This window comes from Sitophilus oryzae, unplaced genomic scaffold, assembly GCF_002938485.1.
Source record: "Sitophilus oryzae breed Bouriz unplaced genomic scaffold, Soryzae_2.0 scaffold_857_pilon_pilon, whole genome shotgun sequence".
Taxonomy (NCBI): domain Eukaryota; kingdom Metazoa; phylum Arthropoda; class Insecta; order Coleoptera; family Curculionidae; genus Sitophilus; species Sitophilus oryzae.
The window spans coordinates 6,096,223-6,118,903 of NW_022147480.1; the positions used below are offsets into that span (position 1 = coordinate 6,096,223).

Consider the following 22,681-nt stretch of genomic DNA (forward strand, 5'->3'; position numbering starts at 1 on the left):
TTTAAGTACATAATAAAAAATAGGGGCACCCTTTTAAAATAAGAAAGTTGCTGCCAACTTCCGGTGTTTCCGGAAGTGCCGCCATATTGAAAATATTTTTAATCGATAGATCTCGTTGTAAAACGATGATGTGCAAAAAATCTCCGATCTAGATCTTGTGGTTCTCTAGAAACTTCTAATGCACGCTCAGCCTGGGACACCCTGTATATCTTAATATATTTATACTTCTTAACTTGGTTTAAACAATGTAACAAATTAAAGTAATATGAAAACCATGTTCAAGAATTTTAGTTAAAAGCTAGAATATCTATAGTTTGTAACACCCTGTATATCATTATATGTATTTAAGTATTATGAATGAAAATTAATGGTATTTGTAAATGATTACAGCAAATGTATTTAGTCTGCAAATTTCACAATCTTTTGGAACATTAACAGGATAAATAAACTTTCACATGGATTTCTACTTAATTGGCTGATGCAAATTATTTTTAATAATTAAATTGCAACTTCAACATATTATTAACATAAATCAAAATTTTATTTGCTTGAATACCAGTAGTAAAACTTAAATTAGATGGATTTGATGCAACTTATTGTTTGTAGAGTTAAAAAAATATCATTAATTTTAAAAAATTTGAGCATTATCTATTTTTGTTACAAAATGTAATGAAAAATTAATTAATATTTGTTATTTAATAAACATTATGGACTTTTCTTTCAAAGATAAGTGAATACTTAATGTATTGTTTTGTCTTTCGTTATCTAAAACAAAAATTGATATGGACAACATATAAAAAGAAGCTTTAATATAATAATATATTTTATTTAAAAGAAACTCTACATAATGAAAAATTATTGGAATGATTTCTTACATAAATATATAATAATCTCATACATAACCGATAAGAATAATAGTTTTGCACATAAAATGCAACACGCACATTGTAATTTAAACTATAAATTACAATATCATTACAGTCCTTACATATTTTATTGTACACACACTTTAGGTTCGGTAAATTACATTGCATAAAATAGAATTACACAAACGGGCTGGTATAAATTTACAAAAGTTAAGAAACAACTAATTGCACTAGCGTATCATAGAAAAAAAACATTACGTTTGTAGAAAACGAAATATATCTGTCAAAAAAATAGAGGATATTTTTGTCTTACAAAAAGGATTGAGGTTTTATGCCATACGGATAGACTGGATAATTTGAAAGACTGCCGAGCCACATACAACAAACAGGAAGAGAGCCAACAGCCATGGACCTACAGGGGATGATTCCTTCTCTTGTTTCTGTAACAAAATATAATATTTTACTAGATATTAATTAATAAATTCCTGATCAGATTTGTTGGTCTATAAATACCAGTATGAAAATGTAAACACATGAAAAGTTTTATTTGCTACATTAAAAAATATACATTTGGCTAAAATCTTAGTCATGAAACATGTACAGAAGCTTAAAGTGCAACATTCTTGAAAATATAGGCCAATACGAACTCAAAATAACAGTAAAAATTCTTTAAATATAGAACAATATGGTTAAGTTTCAAGTACTCACCGACGATTTGGGTACGTTGCCCCTCATTGTGACCATTTTGCTGGCTTTTTCGTTGGCGATACGCATTCTTTGTTTAGGGGCCATTGTGTATAATATTTAGCTAAGAGTTTTTCGAAAAATTTCCAGAAAATTTAAAGGTGTGTAAACGCAAACGTCTGTTCACTTTCAAAACGGACTACAAAATGACAGAACACATAACAGAAAATGTAAAAACACCGTCGTGTTGTGTTGACACGTAGCAACGCATGTGCAAACACTACAAGATAAAATTTTTTTATCAAAGTTTTAAATTTGTATTTTTAAAATTAAAATGCAATTTAACAACTAATAATCATTACTACGTACAAGTTATTAAACTAAATATTTTTAGTAGTTAAAAACGATAGAAAAGCGCTTCATATTAAATTTTCCGGCGCATTCGCCAATTAGTATTATAGAAAAATTAAGTACACAAAGTGGGCAAAAGAAATTCAAAATTAAATGTATTATATCTTTTATACGTACAAATATCACTACAGTAATTTTGATCAATAAATTATACACTATACTAAAACACTTACTTTATTACAAGTTTCTTAATACTATCTTATATTATTATTGTTTAAATATAATGCTTAAATGTAAATAGGTAATATAATTTTTCAGTCCAAGTTCTAATACTGAAAATGTCATTCGGAAGGTGATATATTTTGGGCAGCAGCTAGTAAAGTTTCATGGATTTCTTTAGTGTACGATACTTGAGCCCCAACCGTTGCAAGAAACTGAGGATACGTTAAACTGTTCTCATTCATTCCCATGTTTTCATTACGAGTTGGAACAACCATCAAATTTAAGTATCTGTTACTGCTTTCTGCCTGCATTAAACACTTTATTGATGTTTTCTAAAAGAGTTACAGATGTTTTTGATTTTTGTTTAAGCAAATTAAGTATGTTTCTTATTACCAAATGAAGTTCAATTTGATCACATATTGAATAAAATTCTTCTAGGTTTTTATCAAAGCGAGGAATTTGAACATCCGGTGCTTTTCTAAAAAAAAATAAAGCTAGAACGTGATTATTTTCTAGTTTATTTTATAAACATACTGAGATCCTGAGTCGATCTGGCTGTTCTGGTTCAAAGTTTGTGCTGCGGTTTTTATAGTAAGCTAAAAAATATCGAGCTAGATAATGTACATATTATTTCAAGTAAACGTACTGCTAAAGTTTCTCTGAGGGGCACAACGAGAGCTTTTATTTTCGAAATGTTGTCAAGGGGTTGTGGAGGTTGTTGGGCTTGTTGCTGCATTTGCTGGGCTTGTTGCAGCTGTTGCTGAGCTTGCTGTACCTGCTGCTGTTGCATTTCTTGTTGTTTACTCATAGTAAACTGCATATTTTTATCTGGCATAGAAAACATTTTGAATTTTTGTTATTATTAAAAATTTAGAGAAACGTCAGAAAATTAACCTAAAAAAGTGAACTACCCACAGAAAATATACAATAGCTAACCTTGAGAGAGTAGAGATGTGTTGAAATACGACTGGTATAAACGAACTACTCAGTAAGGGGTAAAATCTTTATAAAAAGGGTAAAAAGAATAATACATTTTTCTTTTGTATATTTATACAGGCATTAAAATAGATTACCAGACATTCCAAAAAATTATTATTAAATTATAGTTATATTTTCTCTCTATTCAAACTACATTTATTTACTCACACCCTGTTTACATCTTGTTTACATGAAATATAAAAGACGTTTATATACAGGATGGCACTATAAATAACTGGGCATCTAGAGAAACGCCAAAAGAGAGTATGTAAAAAATTATAAGGGCAAAGTGAAATAAAAACAACGTGGAACATAGATACTGGTTTTATTGATTTTTGACTGTACCACCTCTTTAGGGGTCTTACGGTTCAACAAATGGCACACCATATACATATATTCTGTAACACAATATATAATGTCTATACAACAATTTTGTTTCTAATATATTCATTTCATATTTAAACAGGAATTTTTACAGATCCTATAATAAATATATTTCTTTTCGTGGTGGTATCAGTACCACCATCGCTATCAGCAAGGCACTTCAGAAATCATTGTCTGTATTTTTACATCCCTTTGTATTTACTTAAAAAAGAACGGTGTTTATTTACTTAGGTACTTTTATACTCGACAGGTCAACGGTTCTCTTTTAGACATATCAATTTTGAATAAAAAGGTTAATAATTTTTCACCGGATACATAAAATAGTTATAATAAAAAAATACTGTCAAAAAATTCACGTTTCAATAAGAAAAGGTATCACAGAATGTGAAATAACAAGTTACAATATACAATTAAAAAAATAATCACAATATGGTCTTCATTATAATTTAGTTTTAATGTTTTTTCTTTCATATTGGTTTAGTTTTGCCATATAGTTGCAGTTAACGAATAACGACTAATGCGTAAATATACAGGGTGATTCAAGGTCGATGGTACGTTAGATATTTATACAGGGTGTTTCAAAAACATGTGCCGTCTCTCTGGTGAAAAAGTGTCGACAGCTTTTTAAACATTAAAATATTTCGCACTTTCAGTAACTTTTACCCTCAAAATTTTTATTCCAATCTAAAAGCACTTAGAAGAAAATTATAATAAGTTGACAAAAAATTAAAACTTTAACCTCCTGTAGCTACGAAACAAAGCAGAATCGGACCTATATGTTGATATGAAAAATAAATCTTATTTTTACATGAGGAATCTCCCAAAGAGAGATGGGCACATGTTTTTTTAAAACACCCTGTGTACAACAGGCGATTAAAAATATTTAAAAAACGGTTCTTTGTAAACGTCCTAACCTACTGTCGCTGTGAATGATCCTGTATAGTGTACAATAATGTGCGACACCAAACCAAAAAGTTACGATTGTATGTATGGTAAGAAAACTTGGGTAATTTTGGTTCGTACGCGCGCTACTACTTACAAACTACGTTAAAAAAGTCGCCAGGGCAATATATATATAGAGTTTCTTTTTTGATCAATTCACAAACAGTATTTATTCTATACATTTATTAACAAAAAAAGCACAGAGTGAGGTATTTTACGTTATTATGCAGAAGTTGACACTTAGTTAGGATCTTTGCAAGCGCTAAGCTCCAGAGACTGTGCAGACCAAACCATACCGTTTTTCCATAAAGAACACCAAGCCGTTACGTGTTAACGCCACTTGAGTATGCAACTAACAATACGTCCATTCGTTAGTTTAGTTTAGAACCAAGCATCTTCTGTCGCCAAAAACATACTGCGTTTAGCTGTTTATTGTGCTCTTAGTAGGCAAGAACGGCAAACTAATAGGATTGATCATCTTCATAAGACGTACGTTCGCCTCTTCCCGCGCTTCAGCTGACAGTTGTGACGTCATTATAGTCCTTGTCATGATAGTGTGTATTATTGGTTGCCTATGCCAAACTTATAAAAATACCTGCTGAGAAATTTTGAGTTAATTATTTTGTCGATGTTAAATGTGAAAAGGGTGTTTTTAAAGTTTTTAGAGCTATAGAGTGTATAAATACGTTTATTTTGTGTTGTGGATTGTGACAAAGTGCTTACTAAGTGCCGATATTGTTTATTAATTATTTTAAAGAAAAATATGGAAGTACTCTAAAAAGAATGCCTGCAAAAGGTGATGCTGGGAACTGCTGTTCTTAAAAATGCATTATCCGAGTATTTAATACGATTTATACAGTTAATTTTCTATACTGCATACATATAAGGTGTTTAAATAAAAAAACTAAATAATGAATATTTTGCACACGGCAACCAATAATGACACACTATCATGATAAGGACTACAATGACGTCACAAAGAGAGTTTTCGCATGTACCTGGCAGACACTTTCAGCTGAATGAGCAGTCCTATTAGGTTAACTGTTCTTGCTTAGTAGATACATTTAAAAGATAATGTTTCTATGAATAATTAGCAGAAAACAAAATGCTTTGAATATGTTTAAAACAAAAGATATTAAAGCACCTTTTAAATAACACCACAAAGCAAGTCCAAAATAGAATTTGTGTTATTTTTGACCTTATTTTATGCCTTATTTTATCTCTGTTTAAGGTTGAGAAATATTAAGACTGCGCGTATTCCTAGTTGCATACCTTGTAACATTTCTATTGCAAAAATAAACAGGTTTATAAATACACATGTTCTGTATTAGCTTGGTGTTCTGAACTAACTCCATCTAGAATTCTAAAACATGGAAAAATCTTTTGGTCAACGATATGTCAGTCCTCTCTATCATCTTCGGACCGTCTAATGGAGGGAAGTGTTCTCTTTCCACATACTTTACTGTATCACAGCCAAGAATTCACATGGAAAAATATAATTATAAAAACAGAGTTATTTAAAAGCAAACGCGTGCCCGTCCTTTCTCTTACATTAATAATTAATAAAAATAATAATAAAAAAGACGAGAAATAAAGGACGGGCCGCAACACCGACTCCATTTTAGTTTTGACAAATCGCTCTAAATAATCTAAATTTTAGAAACAGCTAAAACTACACCTTTTTTTTCGAACTGCCCAACTAAAAGAGATATCTTCATTTTTGTATTAAAATTAAACACTCTTCAAGTTTAGCATTGTTTTAGGAATTTGTATATAATGACATTTTATTAGAATACACATTGAAGAAACACTATTAGTTTCTGTATACAGGGTGGTTCTCTAACTTCGTATAAATTCAGTAGATCAAAGATATTTTTCGGAAAAATACCCAGATATGTCGATTAGTATTTTGAGATATATTTTTAAATTTCAAGACTAATAAACCTTTATGAGTTTTTTAAAAGGTATATTAAAATAAACAGACGCCAAAAATCTTATTCCTAAATCAATGAAAAATTCTATAACCTCAGATTTAGTGTAGTAAAACTATGTCTCTGTACTATTGCATAGAGTTCTAAAGTATAAAAAGACATTGAGCTACAATTTAGGGTGCACAAAAAAATAATATTTTTTTTAGTTACCGTGAAAATATCGTTCACGTTGATGAGAAAATATTATGGTACAGTTTGAGCTCTTAATATTAATATTATTAAGAGAGGTATCTCATCGAGATTTTCTATTTCCCATTTAAATAACACAGGAAACATTTTTTTTAATTTTATTGCTTTCTAACAAACCAGCTTGTTGTTGTAAACATCAATATATATTCTTGTAGGAAATTGAACTATCTTCAAAAAAGGTCTGATATTATTTTTTATTTAATCGACTCGTTTGAAAGTTATTGAAGGTGTAGCAGATTTAGTTAGTAAAAAGTTATTATCTAAAAAGCTATATTGTCCCTTTCGTACGGCAGGTTTTCATCAATAGACATTACACTAAAACTAACAGCGCCAAGCAAGGTACAAAAAAAACACAGTTGTAGTTAAAAATAAACGACTGTATTGAATCAGGATGATTTCTAATTATTGTAATTAGCGATAATTAATAATTATTGTAATTTTAATGTTTTGGCAAAGAGCACTTGATGAGCTTTAGGAAAAATAGAATATTTTATGTTTTAGAGCCATTATTTCGTGATAAAATATAAAAAAGTCTGGAAGTTATCATATACTTTAATCTTCAATAACTTTCAAACGAGTCGATTAAATGAAAAATCATATCAGACCTTTTTTGAAGACCGTTCAATTTCTTACAAGAATATGTATTGATTTTTACAATACCCTGATTTGTTAGAACGCAAAAATATTCAAAATATCTCCCCGTGATATTCAAATGGAAAATAGAAAATCACGATGCTTAATTTCTCAAGCATTACCAGGTTTTTTTTCATCATTCTGAACGATATTTTTACGGTAATAAAAAAAATCGCTGCGTCCTAGAGCTACATACATAAAAAACCCCAAAGGTTTTTATTAAGATTAACATAAAATGCTTAAATATAATAATTCATGATATATTTTTACAACTTTTATTCGATTATTTGAACACAAAAATATTATATCACGTATTTGCATTTAGGTGTTTAAATCAGTATGTATATTTATTTAGTATTTTTGTAAAAATATGCAATCTCTTTTCATAATTTGTCTGTACATGATTCACATATTATTTATATATGATTTACAGTATCGGACAAAATTAGAGCAACTATAGAAAAATGTGCATTTAGCTGCCATCATTTATTTGAATCGGTTTATTTATTTTTGCAATGGAATGTTTTTTTCAACCAAAACATTTCAATTATTTGTTGACTTAAATGTATTCCTTATCGGTAATTTTTTGCATTTTTTCAAATATGTTGATGAAATTCTTGGACAAAATTAGAGCAACTCGATCTTTACGCAGTGTTGGTTTTCTGAGAGTGTTGATACAAGTAACTATTTTGCTCTGTAGAATGCCTCGGGGTATACATTATTCAATTGACTTGAAACAACGCATCGTTGATGCTTACAAAGGTGGCATGTCGCAGGCAGACATATCAACAAGGTTTTTGGTCAAAAAAGATATTGTTTCGAAAACAATTAAAAATTTCCGTAATCGCGGTCGTGTAGTTAATTTAAAACAAGGTGGCCGACATAGAAAAACCAACAAACATTTTGATCGTCGCGTTAAACGGTTAGTTCAAAGGGAGCCGAAAATGTCAGCTCAACAAGTATTGGCCAATTTGGGGGAACCAGAGGTTTCTTCCAGGACCATTCAGCGACGCCTAGTTGAAGCTGGTCTCAAGGCTATAAGACCTGCTAAGAAACCGTTATTGTCAAAGAAAAACCGGGATGCGAGACTACTATTCGCTACCTTTCATCGTCAGTGGACAGCCCGAGAGTGGAAAAAGGTGCTGTTCTCATACGAATCAAAATTTTGCATCTTTAGAAGTGATGATGCTAGATGGGTAGGTCGCGTCGTCCAGAAGGCAAAAGGCTACACCCAAAATACGTAAATCCCTCGGTTAAACATGGAGGAGGAAATATAATGGTTTGGGGTTGTTTCTTTTTCTACGGTATGTGCCCATTATACAAAATATGTGGAAAAATGGACCGATTTGTGTACCGCAATATTCTTGAAAATGTTATGTGGTCTTATGCAGAATGGGAAATGCCACTTAAATTTATATACCAACATGACAATGATCCACAACACACAGCGAAAATTGTTAAACAGTGGTTTAATGATAATAATGTTCGAGTTTTAAAGTGGCCCCCACAATCACCTGACCTCAACCCCGTTGAAAATTTGTGGGAAATAGTAGAAAAGAAGATTCGTTCAAAAAATATCTCAAATTGTGATAGTTTGTATCAAGAAATTGAAAATGCTTGGATGTCAATGGATGCTGACGTCATTTCAAATTTAATTGATTCAATGTCCAAGAGGTGTGAAGCTGTGATAGGAAATAAAGGGTACTGGACAAAATATTGATAATGCGGTCTTTCTGATACTTAAATTTAGTTTGTATTCTTAATAGCATGGAAAAAAATAAAAATTGCTTTAATTTTGTCGCAGTAAAAGTTAACAGATTATTGGAATTTATTATTTTTTTTAAAGAAACAATAGGAAATAAAGATTTGTTAGTATTTTCTTGTTTCATTTGTAAATCGTGTTTTAGGGTAGTAGTTTCAAATTCATATTACAAAATAATTTGCCTTAAGTGGAAAAAATCATAAAGTTGCTCTAATTTTGTCCGATACTGTACATATTATTTATATCAAAGTCGCATCAACTAGGCTAAATAATTTTGTGCTTATACTTATTATAAATTCGTAACCTCCCATAATATTTTTGATATAAAAAATTGTAGAAAAACGTAAACTTTTTGTAAGTAAAATAAAAAATGCACAGCTAAAATTCTGCGTCAATAAATTGAGTATTCAATAAGTATTTTAAAAACTAAAAAAAAAAGTATTTTGAAGCTAATGTTCTTTATTTAGACTTGCAAAACTCTAAGTACAATAACCTATACTAATGATAATATCTTTTCATTGGGCAGTTCATATTACATTACTACAAGAGAAAAAAAACAGTTAAAATACAGATCTCTATGAACATGTATAAAAGCAGTTCTATATCACACGGCGAATTTTTTTTAAGACTGAGATCGATTCCAGACAAGGCGTCCGAAAATGTGACCGCCCTGTACGTGAAAAACTCCACCTTTTTGCTCCATCCCTTAACATGATTAAAAAAACCTATACTTTACAGTCCTACTACATATCACTCTTAATAATACTCAACCATTTTTCTATTTTCAATATTTACAAGCACAATAATAATGCATCTTGCCCTAACTTGGTATAATTCTACATATTGTCATGAACGACTACAATATTATAAACAGCTGATTGCACTATTTTTTACTCTTTATTTTGTGTTTATCATTGTTATTGCCCAATAAACCGAATAACATTTTTTTACATGTTCATTGGGCAATAAAATAATATCTGTATCAAAATTTTATATGGGATTCACAAAATTTCAATATATCAAGTGACAATAAGATCGTTGCAAAAAAATTGTGGTAATTTAGTTGCATATTTCACGGAATATCTTTTGAAAACAACTTTTGACAAAAAACAACGGGCACCTTAAAATCTTGATGTATTTTAAAGTTTCATATATTTTGTTCTAGTTGGCCGATTTTGATGATTTTTTAAGCAATTTGTAGTTGACTTATTTGACTTTTTAGTATCCTTTTCTAAATTAAAAATGAAAGTTGCCATCTGTCAATTATACGAGGGAAAACAAAATGTTGATATTTAGGTGAAAGTTTGGGACACCCTGTAAAATATATTAACAAAGCAAGGAATTTAAAAATCATTTTATCATCTAGGTACGTCTTTTAAACACTTAAACACTATTTTATAGGTCTGTTGATTAGGACCAAAAGGTATAAAAAATGTCTGTACCTATGTGGCGGATTCATCTCTCCAAAAAAAATCCTTTATGGGTATTTCGCCACTGCACTGCAAGAAAATCTACAAAATAAAATAGTTATTTTCTGTAAACACTTGCGTTAAACCTAAACGAACACTGCTTGTCACAAGTTATGTTTGCAGTGTTATACAAAGTTGCATAACAAAGAAAAAAATGCTTAACGTTTCGGAAAGTTTTTCTCTTTCCGTCGTCGGAAGCAAAAAAATACAAAGAATAAAGAAAAAAACTATTTAAAATATTTAAATTCAACTATTCGAGAACACTTTACTTTTTTAAAACAGATACGTCTACAAGAAACCGTCGACGTTCTGTTAAAATGACATTATATCAAGTTAAACTTCAAAATTATCAATTACTACCTGATAACAATTACTTAATAAGGTAAAACCAAAAAGCCCCAAACTTTCTGTATGATTATTTTTAAATTTTGCGTATGTTATGTTTATTTATGTAATGTTCTTTAAAATCAAAGAAGCGATTACCATACATTACTAACATCTACAGATGCATGAGCAATACATTTATTTTGATTAGATTGAATTAAAAAAACATAACATAACAAACATAACTTCTGACAAGCAGTGTCCGTTTAGGTTTAACGCAGAAGTGTTTACAAAAAATAACTATTTTATTTTGTAGATTTTCTTGCAGTGCAGTGGCGAAATACCCATAAAGGATTTTTTTGGAGAGACCAAAAGGAATAGTTTTAATGTAAAAAATACAGAAAAATGTTAATGTCTTCTTCAAAAACGAATATCTTCAAAAAAAATGAAGCTATTGAGATGAACCGAAAAACAAACTATCCAGAAAAGGTACACCTAGATGGTAAAATAATTTTTAAATTCCTTGCTTTGTTAGTATACTCCACAGGGTGTTTCAAACTTTCATCAAAATATCAACCTTTTGGTTTTTCCTCGTATAATTGACCGATGGCAACTTTGATTTTTAATTTAGAAAAATATATTAAAAAGTCAATTAATTTAGCTACAAATTGCTTAAAAATCATTAAAATCGGTGCACTAGAACACAATATATATAACTTTAAAATACATGAATCTTTTAAGGTGATCGTTTTTCAAGTCGGTGAAACCAACATATTCAACTAAAAATACCAAGGAATTTTCAACTCTCTGTATATTTTTAAACATATTTACAAAGCGCCAATTTTTCTCCTGATTATATACCACAAGTTCGTATTATTATTTAGAATGGCAGCCCAGAGCGGTTTTTTCTAAAGCCAATATGGCCGATAATTTTGACGTAAGTTTGTCCAACGAGCTAGGGAATATTTCGACAGACGACATCCCGAAAAACGACAGAAAATGCAGTTTATCTGTGAATTAAAATGACAGACAGCAACTGTTACTGTTAGACAGGCACTAAAATATGAAGCTGTGTTTTTTCAAAAGCCAACTAAGATAGTCCTGTGTAAGCTAATGAAAAATTGTTTTAACAGAAAGATTTATGGCCAAGCGAAGTTTGACATTGACAATTAAAACTTTTCTATTAGTAGTAGACAAAAACTGTTTATTTTTAAGCTAGAAAAAATCAGTATTTGGATTTATTTTACACAGTTTTATACAGGGTCGCTCTTATGTATGGAAATGTAAGGTCGATTATTAGGTAAAATACAGGAGGTACCGCAAAAAGTTGAACATAAAAGTTATAGGGTTTATAAATATCTATTAGCGGGTAATAAATTTAAGTATACAGGGTCGGTCATAAAGTCGTGGCACATCAAAGTTTAATTTTTTTAAACGGAACCCCCTGTATATTATTGCATATTTCGGTTCTTCCTTCAATTCTAAGCAAAAATCGAAATACACACAATGTACCTCAAACCAACCGTTTCCGAGTTATTGACTTTTGAAAATATCACTTAAACAATTTGATTTAATTAATTTCGATGCAGTTTCATTTAACGATGTCATTCTACCGAAACTGTGATACTTAATAATATTTGACATTAGTTCTCAGGTTAGCATTCATAGATGTATAAAATGAGAGTATATCAAGTCTGGAAATTAGAAAATTTTTGTTTAACATTTCAATTCTTCAATTTATGTACATTGTGTATTACGATTATTGCTTAAAATTGAAGAAATAATTGAAATATGCAATAATATACAGGGAGTTTCATTAAAAAAAAATAAAGTTTGATGTGACATAACTTTATGACCGACCTGTATACTTAAATTTACTAGTAGCTAATAGGAATTTAAAAACCCGTTACAACAGTATCACAGTTTCGGCAGAATGGCATCATTAAATCAAACCAAACACATCGAAATTAATTAAATCGAATATTGTTTAAGTTATATTTTCAAAAGTCAATAACTCGGAAACGGTTGGTTTGAAGTACATTGTGTGAATTTCGATTTTTGCTTAGAATTAAAGGAAGAATTGAAATTTGTAATAATATACGGGGGGTTCTATTTAAAAAAATGAAACTTTGATGTGCCACGACTTTATGAACGACCCTGTATACTCAAATTTATTACTCGCTAATAGATAATTAAAAATCCTATAACTTTTGTATTTTAGTTTTTGCGGTACCTCCTATATTCTACCTAATAATCGACTGTTTCCATACATAAAAGCGACCCTGTATATAAAATTATGTACTAATGTTAATGCTTGGATATATTAAACCCGAAATTTTTCAAAAATATTCAATAAAATGCAATCAAACGGCACCCTAGGCAAAGATTTTGTTGTCACTCAATATATTTAAAAAAAATATATATATACGCAGCGATTTTTATCGATTTACTTATGAAATACCAACGGCAGATTATACAGGGTGTTTCAATTCAAGACCTAATAAATTAAGTTTCTGACTCGAGCTTTCGATCTGGGCTTACAGATGTCGCGTTTTATTAATGTGTATAATAAGGCCATCACGCAAGTTAGAATAATGTAACAACGTTTTTTGTTGTAAAATTTTTCTTTTTCTTAATTTGAAAATGGGAAAGTGTATATTGTCTGAAATAGGAACGAGTTTTTGATTTATTGGTTTTCACTTAGCACATTGCAAACTATTATGACGATTCATTTTTTTTCACAAACATTCTGAACTCGCGTAAGTGTAAAAATCAATACGGAATATTTATGAATGTGTTTTGAATGGATATGCAGCGCGTGATGTCATTTTGCATTTACGTGTTAGCAGATGTTTAGAACTATTTTTATAACGTGATAATGAGCGGGTATTGTAAATAATGAAGTCAGTACTGGCTTGTACTAGAACGATAATTTTTAAAAAATAAGAGATTGCTTAGATATACTTTACTATAGAAAAATATAAAGAAATTATTATAAAAACAAAAGGAAAAAATTAATCGGCAAGCCCTCAACAAACTCGTAACCATACACCAATATACACTATAGTAGACATTCACACTCACACACAACAACCACACCTACATCAGTGTACACTAGTGTAACTGCCTTCCAGCATCATCAGTACGGTAAGGAATCAGCAAGCGATGACAACGATCCCAAAAAATATAAACCAGGAAGCAAACGATGCACGAGGCACCGTCTGCAACCGTTTGAGAGCTTGCCGATTAATTTTTTCTTTCTGTTTTAATATATTCCCCTCACTATTTCAATTTTTATTTCGAAATTATTATATACAGGGTGGTCCGATAGTCTTGAAGAACTACAAGCACAAATTAACGAACTAAATACAGCCAGCAATAAAGTAGGTCTCAAAACGAATTTAGCAAAAACTAAAGTAATGTACAACGAACTAGCAGACAGAAAAGACATTCTAATAAACAACACAACACTTGAAATAGTAGAAGTATTCTATATGTAGCAGGCGTATCGAATAACTCGGCATTTTGCAAAAAGACCAGGCAAATTATAAAACGCCGCCGTTTTTAACAAAAGAAGGATATTTTACAAAGAACCTATCTGTTTTCAGTCGCTTTGCAAAATGCCTAATGAAGACTAGTCAGATTGCACAAAACATTTTACGAGATTGGTATAACTAACCAAAATTTATCCAACGAGAATTCTTGAACTTCTCTTTCAAAATTTGGAAATAATGGTACAAAAAGTGATAATTCTGTTAAATAGAGTATGGGGATGTTTATTATAAAGCTCTAAATTCATTTTATTCTAAAAGAAAGCAAAGTTCCAGAAAGAACCAGCCCTGTACACAGAATCGAATTACAGAGTGTAATAATTAAATGAGATATTAATATTAAGGTTTTGATATATTTTGTATTTAAAATTATGTTTCCAAAAAAATCCTTTATGGGTATTTCGCCACTGCACTGCAAGAAAATCTACACAATAAAATAATTATTTTTTGCGTTAAACCTAAACGGACGCTGCTTGTCAGAAGTTATGTTTACAGTAATACAAATTTGACTAACAAAGGAAAAAAAATGCTTAACGTTTCGGAAAGTTATCTCTTTCCGTCGTCGGAAGCAAAAAAATACAAAGAATAAAGAAAAAACTATTTAAAATATTTAAATTCAACTATTCGAGAACACTTTACTTTTTTAAAACAGATACGTCTACAAGAAACCGTTGACGTTCTGTTAAAATGACATTTTTAACTTGATATTTAAACTTCAAAATTAACAGTTACTACCTGATAACAATTACTTAATAAGGTGAAACCAAAAAGCCCCAAACTTTCTGTATGATTATTTTTAAATTTACGTATGTTATGTTTATTTATCTTGTTGTATCTATTGTTATTTAAAGTCAAAGAAGCGATTGCCATACATTACTAACATCTACAGATGCATGAGCCATGAGCAATACATTTATTTTTATTAGATTGAATTAAAAAAGCCTCTTATTTTTCTTTTAGAGGCTATCGCTTCTTTCATTATAATTTTGGCGTTATTAAAATTTATTCTGTGTCCTGTGTCCTAAGAATGCTGACAAATCTTAGATTTGTGAAAATCTCCCTTTCTTAAATAATCTTTATGTTCTTTAATTCTAACATTTAAGGGTCTAGATATTTAAGGATTTTTTTGGAAAGATGAATCCGCCACATAGGTATAGACATTTTTTAAAATTATGTTATTTATAATTAAAATTTAAGAAATAGGATTCAAGTTGTTTTCAAACATAATAAAATTTTGACATAAATAATTATTGTTTTTATATAGAAAAATATGGGATATTATTATTAAAGCGTAAATTATTCAATATGCTTATGCTCATAGCTCACTAAACTTTGACAGTTTTTTAATCTACCTGGCTCTCAATTCTCGATTTGGCATTTTGTAAAATGACTGAAAACAGGCAGTCTTTTTGCAGAAGTGTACAGAAAATATCATCATTGTTTAATATGCCTAATTTTGATTAAGCATTTTGCAAAGTGACATTGATTTGGGACAACTAAAACATAGCTCAGGATCCGTACTACCAGAAACCAACAGAAGAATTAAGTTAGCATGGAATACTTGTGGAAGAAACTCAATCATATTAAAATCTAGAATGCCACTATATCTAAAGAAGAAAACATTCGACCAATGTGTAATACCAGTCATGACCGATGCATGTGAAACCTAGACACTTAAAACGGACATCATAAGGAAACTGCAGGTCGCACAACGCTCAATAGAACGAAATATGCTGGGAATAACCAAGAGAGATCGTAAAAGAATATAGTGAATACGACAAAAAACCCAGGTAATAGATGTCATCCGCAGAATCAAATCCCTCAAGTGGCAATGAGCAGGACACTTGTCCAGAAAGACGCAAAACAGATGGACCACAAAAATACCCTCGAGGAATTAAGAGACCTAGAAGAAGACCAAACCTGAGATGGGATTATGATATCAGGAAATTAGCAGGGATAACTTGGGCCCGCATAGCCAACAATAGAGAACAATGGGTCTAACTACAAAGACAGTATCTAAATATGTGAGGGATACCACCTGCTGTGCCACTGTTCGGCACTGGAATACCGACGCTTTAAAACTTTAGGGCAAGGTTTTTTGGAGGGACTAGAGGAAGTAGCACAAGCCAACATCAAAGACGTCGGGAACTTTGCAAATAGCTGGAAGTGCTTTAACGCAAAGAAAGAATGAGAGGAAGGTTTGGTACAACAATACAGGGCTATAGCAATGGGCCTAAGGCCTCCGAGTGAGGGATCAAACAAGGCTACACCATAAATGGAAATGGTTGAATAAAGCTGAAAATGATGATGTTTTGGCCATTTCTGACATATAAATAAGTTTAGCTACATATTCGTATAATTGATTGTTAGGTGCTTGATAGTTTGCAATGTGATTAAACAGGTATATATTGACTACTCTCATCAATAAAAGCCCAATCGAAACACTCTACAGGGAGTTATATACCGCACCTTTATATATCCAATTTTTCACTCAGAAAAACGGAACATACACAGCGCGGTAGGTCCCAAAACACAATTCAAACCCTCCTCCCTGCCTGGCATTTCAAACCGTATCGATATCGCTAATATCACTCCTTCTTAATACTCCCGTCAAAAACACTCATCCGGCTCCTTTGCGCCATCTCCTCCTCCTCAATCGCATCGGGAGCGCTCCATCTCCTCTTCCTGCTCTCCGCGTCCAGCTGCAGCGGCACAGTTTGCGGCAATCCTTTCGCATCTGTGGCGATGGCAGAGTTGTAAAAGTGCAACGCCTGCCCCACAGGGGTCGACAGGATGTACTCGGGCGACCTGACAGGCTTGGGCGGAGAATGGGACAAGGGCCTGTGGTGATTGGACGACAGGCTTATCGCCAGCGACGAGGATGGAGGACTGAAGAGGTTGCCGCCGTGGTTGATGGTGCTGACGCTGTTGCTGGTCGGCGTGTTGTTGTGGTTGACGACTGGGTACGGTCTGGCGGACATGGTGGTTGTGGTGGCGGTGGTCATTATGGTGGTGCCTCGCGAGGAGGCGGACGTGGAGTTGGGTGTTGGTGGTGTGTCGCGGGGTGTTAGGGAGACTAGCACGTCGCCCACCTGAAATGGACAAAGAAAAAATTAATATTGAACACTGAAAATGTATATTTTCGTAAAAGTGCCTAGAGGTTTTGGTTACTGAAGAGTAAAAAAATCATTCCCACATGTGATTATGCTATAATCAATACAAATTTTTGTAGGAAATTGAAGGGTCTTCAAAAAAGATCTGATATAATTTTTCATTTAATCGACTCGTTTCGGAAATTTTTTTTGGTGCACCCTAGTATATACAGGGCGAGTCTTATAGAAGTGCACATATTTTTAGCGGTAGTATATTTCGAAACCAGAAATACGATGAGGTTTTTTCGTAAAAGAAATTTTTTTTAAAAATTTGGAATTTTTTGAAAAAATGTTTTGGTTTTTTTTTTAGTTTTTAGTTAAAAACCATAATTTCTTGATAATATGGCAACATAGGTAATAGGTTAAATTTAGAAGAAAGAAAACCCAGACAAGATCCAATGCTTAATATTTTTTTTGGAAATTTTTAAAGAAAAATAACTCGGTTATTTTGAACTTTGGAACTTATTTTGAAAAATGGTAAAGAAAAAATATGTTTCTTTTATCGAGATCTATCAGACCTGGAAATATTTGTATTTAGTTAAGACTCACCCTGTATATTTCATTGCCAATCAATCTTCTTTTATGCATTATACCGGGTGCGTCTCAAAAGTGGCTCACCCCTATAACTTCTTCATTTTTTTAGATAAAAAATTGAGATTTGGTATGTTAGTATATGACATAAATTAGGATTGATTGACGTATTCAATTGTTTTCGATCATTTCCTGTTTCACCGGAAACGACTACAACTTTTGATTTTTAAATAGCACCCTCGGTATTTTGTTACTTTATTCGATAGAAAATGGCACTCTGAATAGAATGACATATCATATGTTAAAATTTGACATTTTTGAATATGATTTATTTGGAATTGCAACATGCGATTCATAACGATAACTTGACTCGAAATACCAAGTGTGTGGTATCAAATTATTCGTAAAAAAATGATTTTTTTTTCGTAAAAAATGAGCCACCCTCGTTTCATTTGAAAAAATTGAGATATGATTAAAAATACGATTTGAACATCTTTTAACTAGCCAGGACAAGACCCTAAAACATTAGACGATCAAATTTATTTTCCAAGTTTCCTTGATTAAAAATTTAGTGTTTTTAACACAGCCATGACACTAGATTGAAATTTAACATACAATTTTGTTTTAAGCAAAAATGCCAAAAGTTGACATATGATATATCATTTTATCCAGAGTGTCATTTTCTATCAAAAAAAGTGGAAAAATACCGAGGATGCCATTTAAAAATCAAAAGTTGTAGTCATTTCCGGTGAAACAGGAAGTGGCCTAAAATAATTGAATACGTCAATTGAACCCTAATTTATGTCATATACTAACATACCAAATTTCGATTTTTTATCTAAAAAAATAAAAAAGTTATAGGGGTGAACCACTTTTATTATTTATATATAAAAGGAAAAAAAATTATCAAAAATACAATAAAATTCTTTAGATAGGTACATAAAAATTTAAGAAAAACTTCATGGAAGAGGACAAAAAGTAAATGAAAATTATAAAAAAAAAATAATTAAAAATTAAGTCATAACATTCTTCCGTAGCTCTCAACGCCGGAAGTAAAAAAAACAGAATTAAAAAAAGAAGAAGAAATGCGAATCTTTTTCGACTTGTGGCATTTAATTCGGTCTTACGTCAACCGAGATACACATACACGCACACAGAGAGCGGCACTGTTTTAAAATAATCACTTTCCTCGGTCGACGTAACGCCAAAGTGGCCAGCTGTACAAACAGCCTCTCAACCCTTGAGCTACTAATAAGCGAGGCCGCTTGTTTGAGATGAATTCCTCAGTTGGTTCGGTGTTCGGATGTTCTACGCCTCATTATACATCGGGCGGCGGTGGATCAGACAGATAAAAGGCTTAGAGTAACAAAAAGTAGGGAAAATGGAATTTTCATTGCTTTTGTAATTTTGTCTTTACTAGTTTTGGCTTTTAGTCTATATCATGTATTTTTTTTTGGTTCGGAGTATTTAGTTTTCGTCCAAATACTTCTATCCTTGATCCTGCTTTGGATTTGAAAGCATCGGTATACCAGGTTATGGTATGGTCTTTTAACTGCTGAGCAAACGTTTCTCTCTTCAAGTTCTTTTTATTGCTCAATAATATACTGAGGTGTTTCTCAAAGTTGTATATTCTTGGTGAGTCATCCACTGAGAGTTAGAGGACATTCATGGCAGAGCTCTCCATTATAGTGAATAACAAACTGCAGGAGAGAGGATTGGGCATTAGATACAGATACGACGGCGGTCTGTACAACATAAAAAGACCCGGGGCAAAAACACGTACAAAATTCATCACAGAACATCAATACGTTGATGACTGCGCTCTAGTTTCAAAAACGTTACAGCAATTACAAGATATGTTGAACATATACACCTGGGCATACGCGGCTTTGGGTCTTAAACTGAACATCGATAAAACTAAAATCATGTGCACTCCCCCCGAAGATCACAACAATGCTATAAAAATCGGAGAAGAACTATTGGAATAAATGGCGGAATTCAATTACCTCGGCAGTTTGATTTCGGAAAAGGCCAATATTGACTCTGTTCAGCACAGGATTATCAGCGCCTCAAGAGCATTCTGGAAATTGAAAGACAGGGTTTTCTATAATCATGACTTGAGTACAAAAACGAAACTTGCAGTGTACCGAGCAATTATAATCCCCACCATGTTGCGGAGATTGTCCCCACATGTCCTTGATCCTGCTTTGGATTTGAAAGCATCGGCATACCAGGTTATGGTATGGTCTTTTAACTGCTGAACAAATATTCCTTTCTTCCAGTTCTTTTTATTGCTCAATACTTACTAATACTACTGATGTGTTTCTCAAAGTTGTATTCTTGTTGTCATCCACTGGGAGTTGTAGGAGTGAATAATAACTACATATAATAGATATATGTCTATTTGAAATTATCTCTTCCAGAATTCTTATTTTAATTCTTCAACTTTCTCTATTATCTACATCCAGCTACTCATATTTTAACATGGAGAAACTTTGTTTGTAAAAAAATATATCATCATCATCATTTTCAGCTTATTCAACCATTGCCAATTATGGTGTAGCCTCCCCCACATATTTAGATACTCTCTTGGTAGTTGGGCCCATTCTTCTCTATTTTTGGCAATGCGGGCCCAAGTTATCCCTGCGAATTTTCTTATGTCGTGGTCCCATCCCATGTTTGGTTTTCCTCTAGTTCCCTTGATTCCTCGTGGTTACCATGCCGTAATTTTTCTGATCCATCTGTTGTCTGTCCTCCAGTTTAGTTGACGGAAGATCTCTTCTAGTGTTGCTGTAAACAGCTTTGGGGATATCGCGTCTCCCTGTCGTACTGTGTCAGTATGTGCCAGTTGGGAACTCTGGGGTTGTTTTATATATCATTACTCTTGCTTTGGCTTCTTTGAATATATTTGCGAGTGTTTCTAAGTAAGGCCTCTCAATGCCTTGTTTCGCTACGGCTTCTATTTTTGCTTAAGCCTTCTCCAAGTCTATAAAGGCTATGGCTAGTAGAAGTTATTCGTATTCTTTTGTTCGGCTGATAGTTTCTCTTAATGTATGTATATGATCAATCGTGCTGAAGCCGCTTCTAAAGCCTGCTTGTTCTCGTGGTTGTTCAGTGTTTAGCGTGTTTTGTATTCTGTTGTTTATTATTTTTGTGAATATCTTGTAAGTTATGAGTAGTAGAAAAAAATATATATCGAGGGCTAAAAGGCACGACCTCGTATTTACGAAAAATGAATATTACAGGAGCTAATAAAAACTTCGTACAAGTTAGTTACGGGGAAGCTTACACGGAGAACTGTTTTTCCATTTTCCCGCGTAATTATACGAAAATATTGAAATATATAGTAATCCATTGATGGATTATATTATTCCCCTTCTAATAAACTAAAAATCTCAATTTGGACAAAATTGCGCTTAGAGGTCCTACCTGTAATACGTAAATACCACATAATATTGTCTTGCTGATATTCAAATTATCCAAACTTAATACTTATTTACTGTGAATAACTTACTTGCAACCGATGCACCTTAAGTCCGTAACATTGAAGGGTCCTATCGGGATTAAAACTGGCCCAACCATGGCCCATTACAAAGTACGGATGCTCCGGTGTAGAATCCACTTCCACCTAAAACATATATCCATTAAAATGCTTATTCAATATAGAGAATATTGGCGAATACAATAATGATTATGAATAATGAAATGATTCAATTATTCATAGAAAATCATATTATTGAATGAAATAATGGAAATGGGTAAAATCATGCAAAAAAGCATATGAAATAGCTCCAACCCACAACCGTTTATATATAAATAGTGACTATATACAGGGTGTCCCTGGCTGAGCGTGCATAAGAAGTTTCTAGATAACTACAATAGATCAGAGATTTTTTGCACATTATTGTTTTACAACGTGATCTATCGATTAAAAATATTTTCAATATGGCAGCACTTACGGAAATACCGGAAAAAATAAATGGGGCACCCCCATTTTTTATTACATACATAAATTCTCTGTAAAATTTTATGAATTTTGATATCAAACACCCTATACCTAACGTTAACCGTTCTTGAAAAAAAAATATTCAAAGTTTTTGGAGGAAAAAAACTGCCCGTCAAAAAAGTCGGTATAGCCTAAACGACAAATTTAATGATTACCACAGCCACTGTGGCATAAAGAGAAGACAGGTGGCTATCTATTTCAAGATTTAAATTGTTCGAATGTCATAATATTAGTCGTAGCTGTCATGTAATTGAGCGTTAAAAAATTATCATAAGTCATTTTTTTTCAAATGGAAACCACATTTTTAATTTCACTAGTGGAAAGGTTTTTGAATGCTTTACTTTTTGATTATACATGTATGATTATACATATCTAAAACAAACTTTTTCTTTATTTTATCTAGCTTCCATTGACATTAAGTGTCAAACCATCAGACAATTTATTTCCTTCTGTCAAAAACTAATTATTCGAATTTCGTATATTATAAATACTGCTGGTAAAACTTTATAAAGTGTATTTATAAAAATATATTTCGTATCGTATTTTAGTGATAGCTGATGGCAATATGACATGGCCAAACTTAAAACAATTTATTTTAGGTATAAGAACATGTAAGTATAATCAAAAAGTAATGAATTAAAAAACA

At 31.9% G+C, this 22,681-nt stretch overlaps 2 protein-coding genes and 1 long non-coding RNA gene across 4 annotated transcripts in view; all 3 read right to left on the bottom strand.

Annotated features, from left to right (window-relative positions):
* Positions 1-951: 951 nt before the first annotated feature.
* LOC115889895 lies at positions 952-1,780 on the bottom strand. Its single transcript, XR_004051519.1, has 2 exons — positions 1,575-1,780; positions 952-1,306 (listed from the first exon to the last, which is right to left on the bottom strand). It is a non-coding gene; the product is annotated as an uncharacterized LOC115889895 (long non-coding RNA).
* A 337-nt stretch (positions 1,781-2,117) lies between these two features.
* LOC115889893 (mediator of RNA polymerase II transcription subunit 29) lies at positions 2,118-3,039 on the bottom strand. Its single transcript, XM_030909985.1, has 4 exons — positions 2,770-3,039; positions 2,658-2,719; positions 2,517-2,601; positions 2,118-2,455 (listed from the first exon to the last, which is right to left on the bottom strand). The coding sequence occupies exons 1-4, from the start codon at positions 2,965-2,967 to the stop codon at positions 2,243-2,245; spliced, it is 558 nt and encodes a 185-aa protein (XP_030765845.1). The 5' UTR covers positions 2,968-3,039; the 3' UTR covers positions 2,118-2,242.
* A 12,443-nt stretch (positions 3,040-15,482) lies between these two features.
* LOC115889891 (proteoglycan 4) overlaps positions 15,483-22,681 on the bottom strand; it is a 56,972-nt gene continuing 49,773 nt past the window's right edge. For both annotated transcript variants that reach the window (XM_030909982.1, XM_030909981.1), the window contains exons 3-4: positions 21,544-21,657; positions 15,483-17,438 (exon numbers count right to left, since the gene is read on the bottom strand). In XM_030909982.1, coding sequence (XP_030765842.1) covers positions 16,935-17,438; positions 21,544-21,657 — 618 coding nt within the window. In that variant the 3' untranslated portion in view covers positions 15,483-16,934. The remainder of the gene's footprint in view (positions 17,439-21,543; positions 21,658-22,681) is intronic.

Coding starts and splice junctions, on each gene's coding strand:
- LOC115889893 (XM_030909985.1), bottom strand. CDS start 2,967: ATGTTTTCTATGCCAGATAAAAATATGCAGTTTACTATGAGTAAACAA. Junction 2,602..2,657: donor CAGATCGACTCAGGATCTCA/GTATGTTTATAA, acceptor ATTTTTTTTTAG/AAAAGCACCGGATGTTCAAA. Junction 2,456..2,516: donor ATCAAATTGAACTTCATTTG/GTAATAAGAAAC, acceptor TAACTCTTTTAG/AAAACATCAATAAAGTGTTT.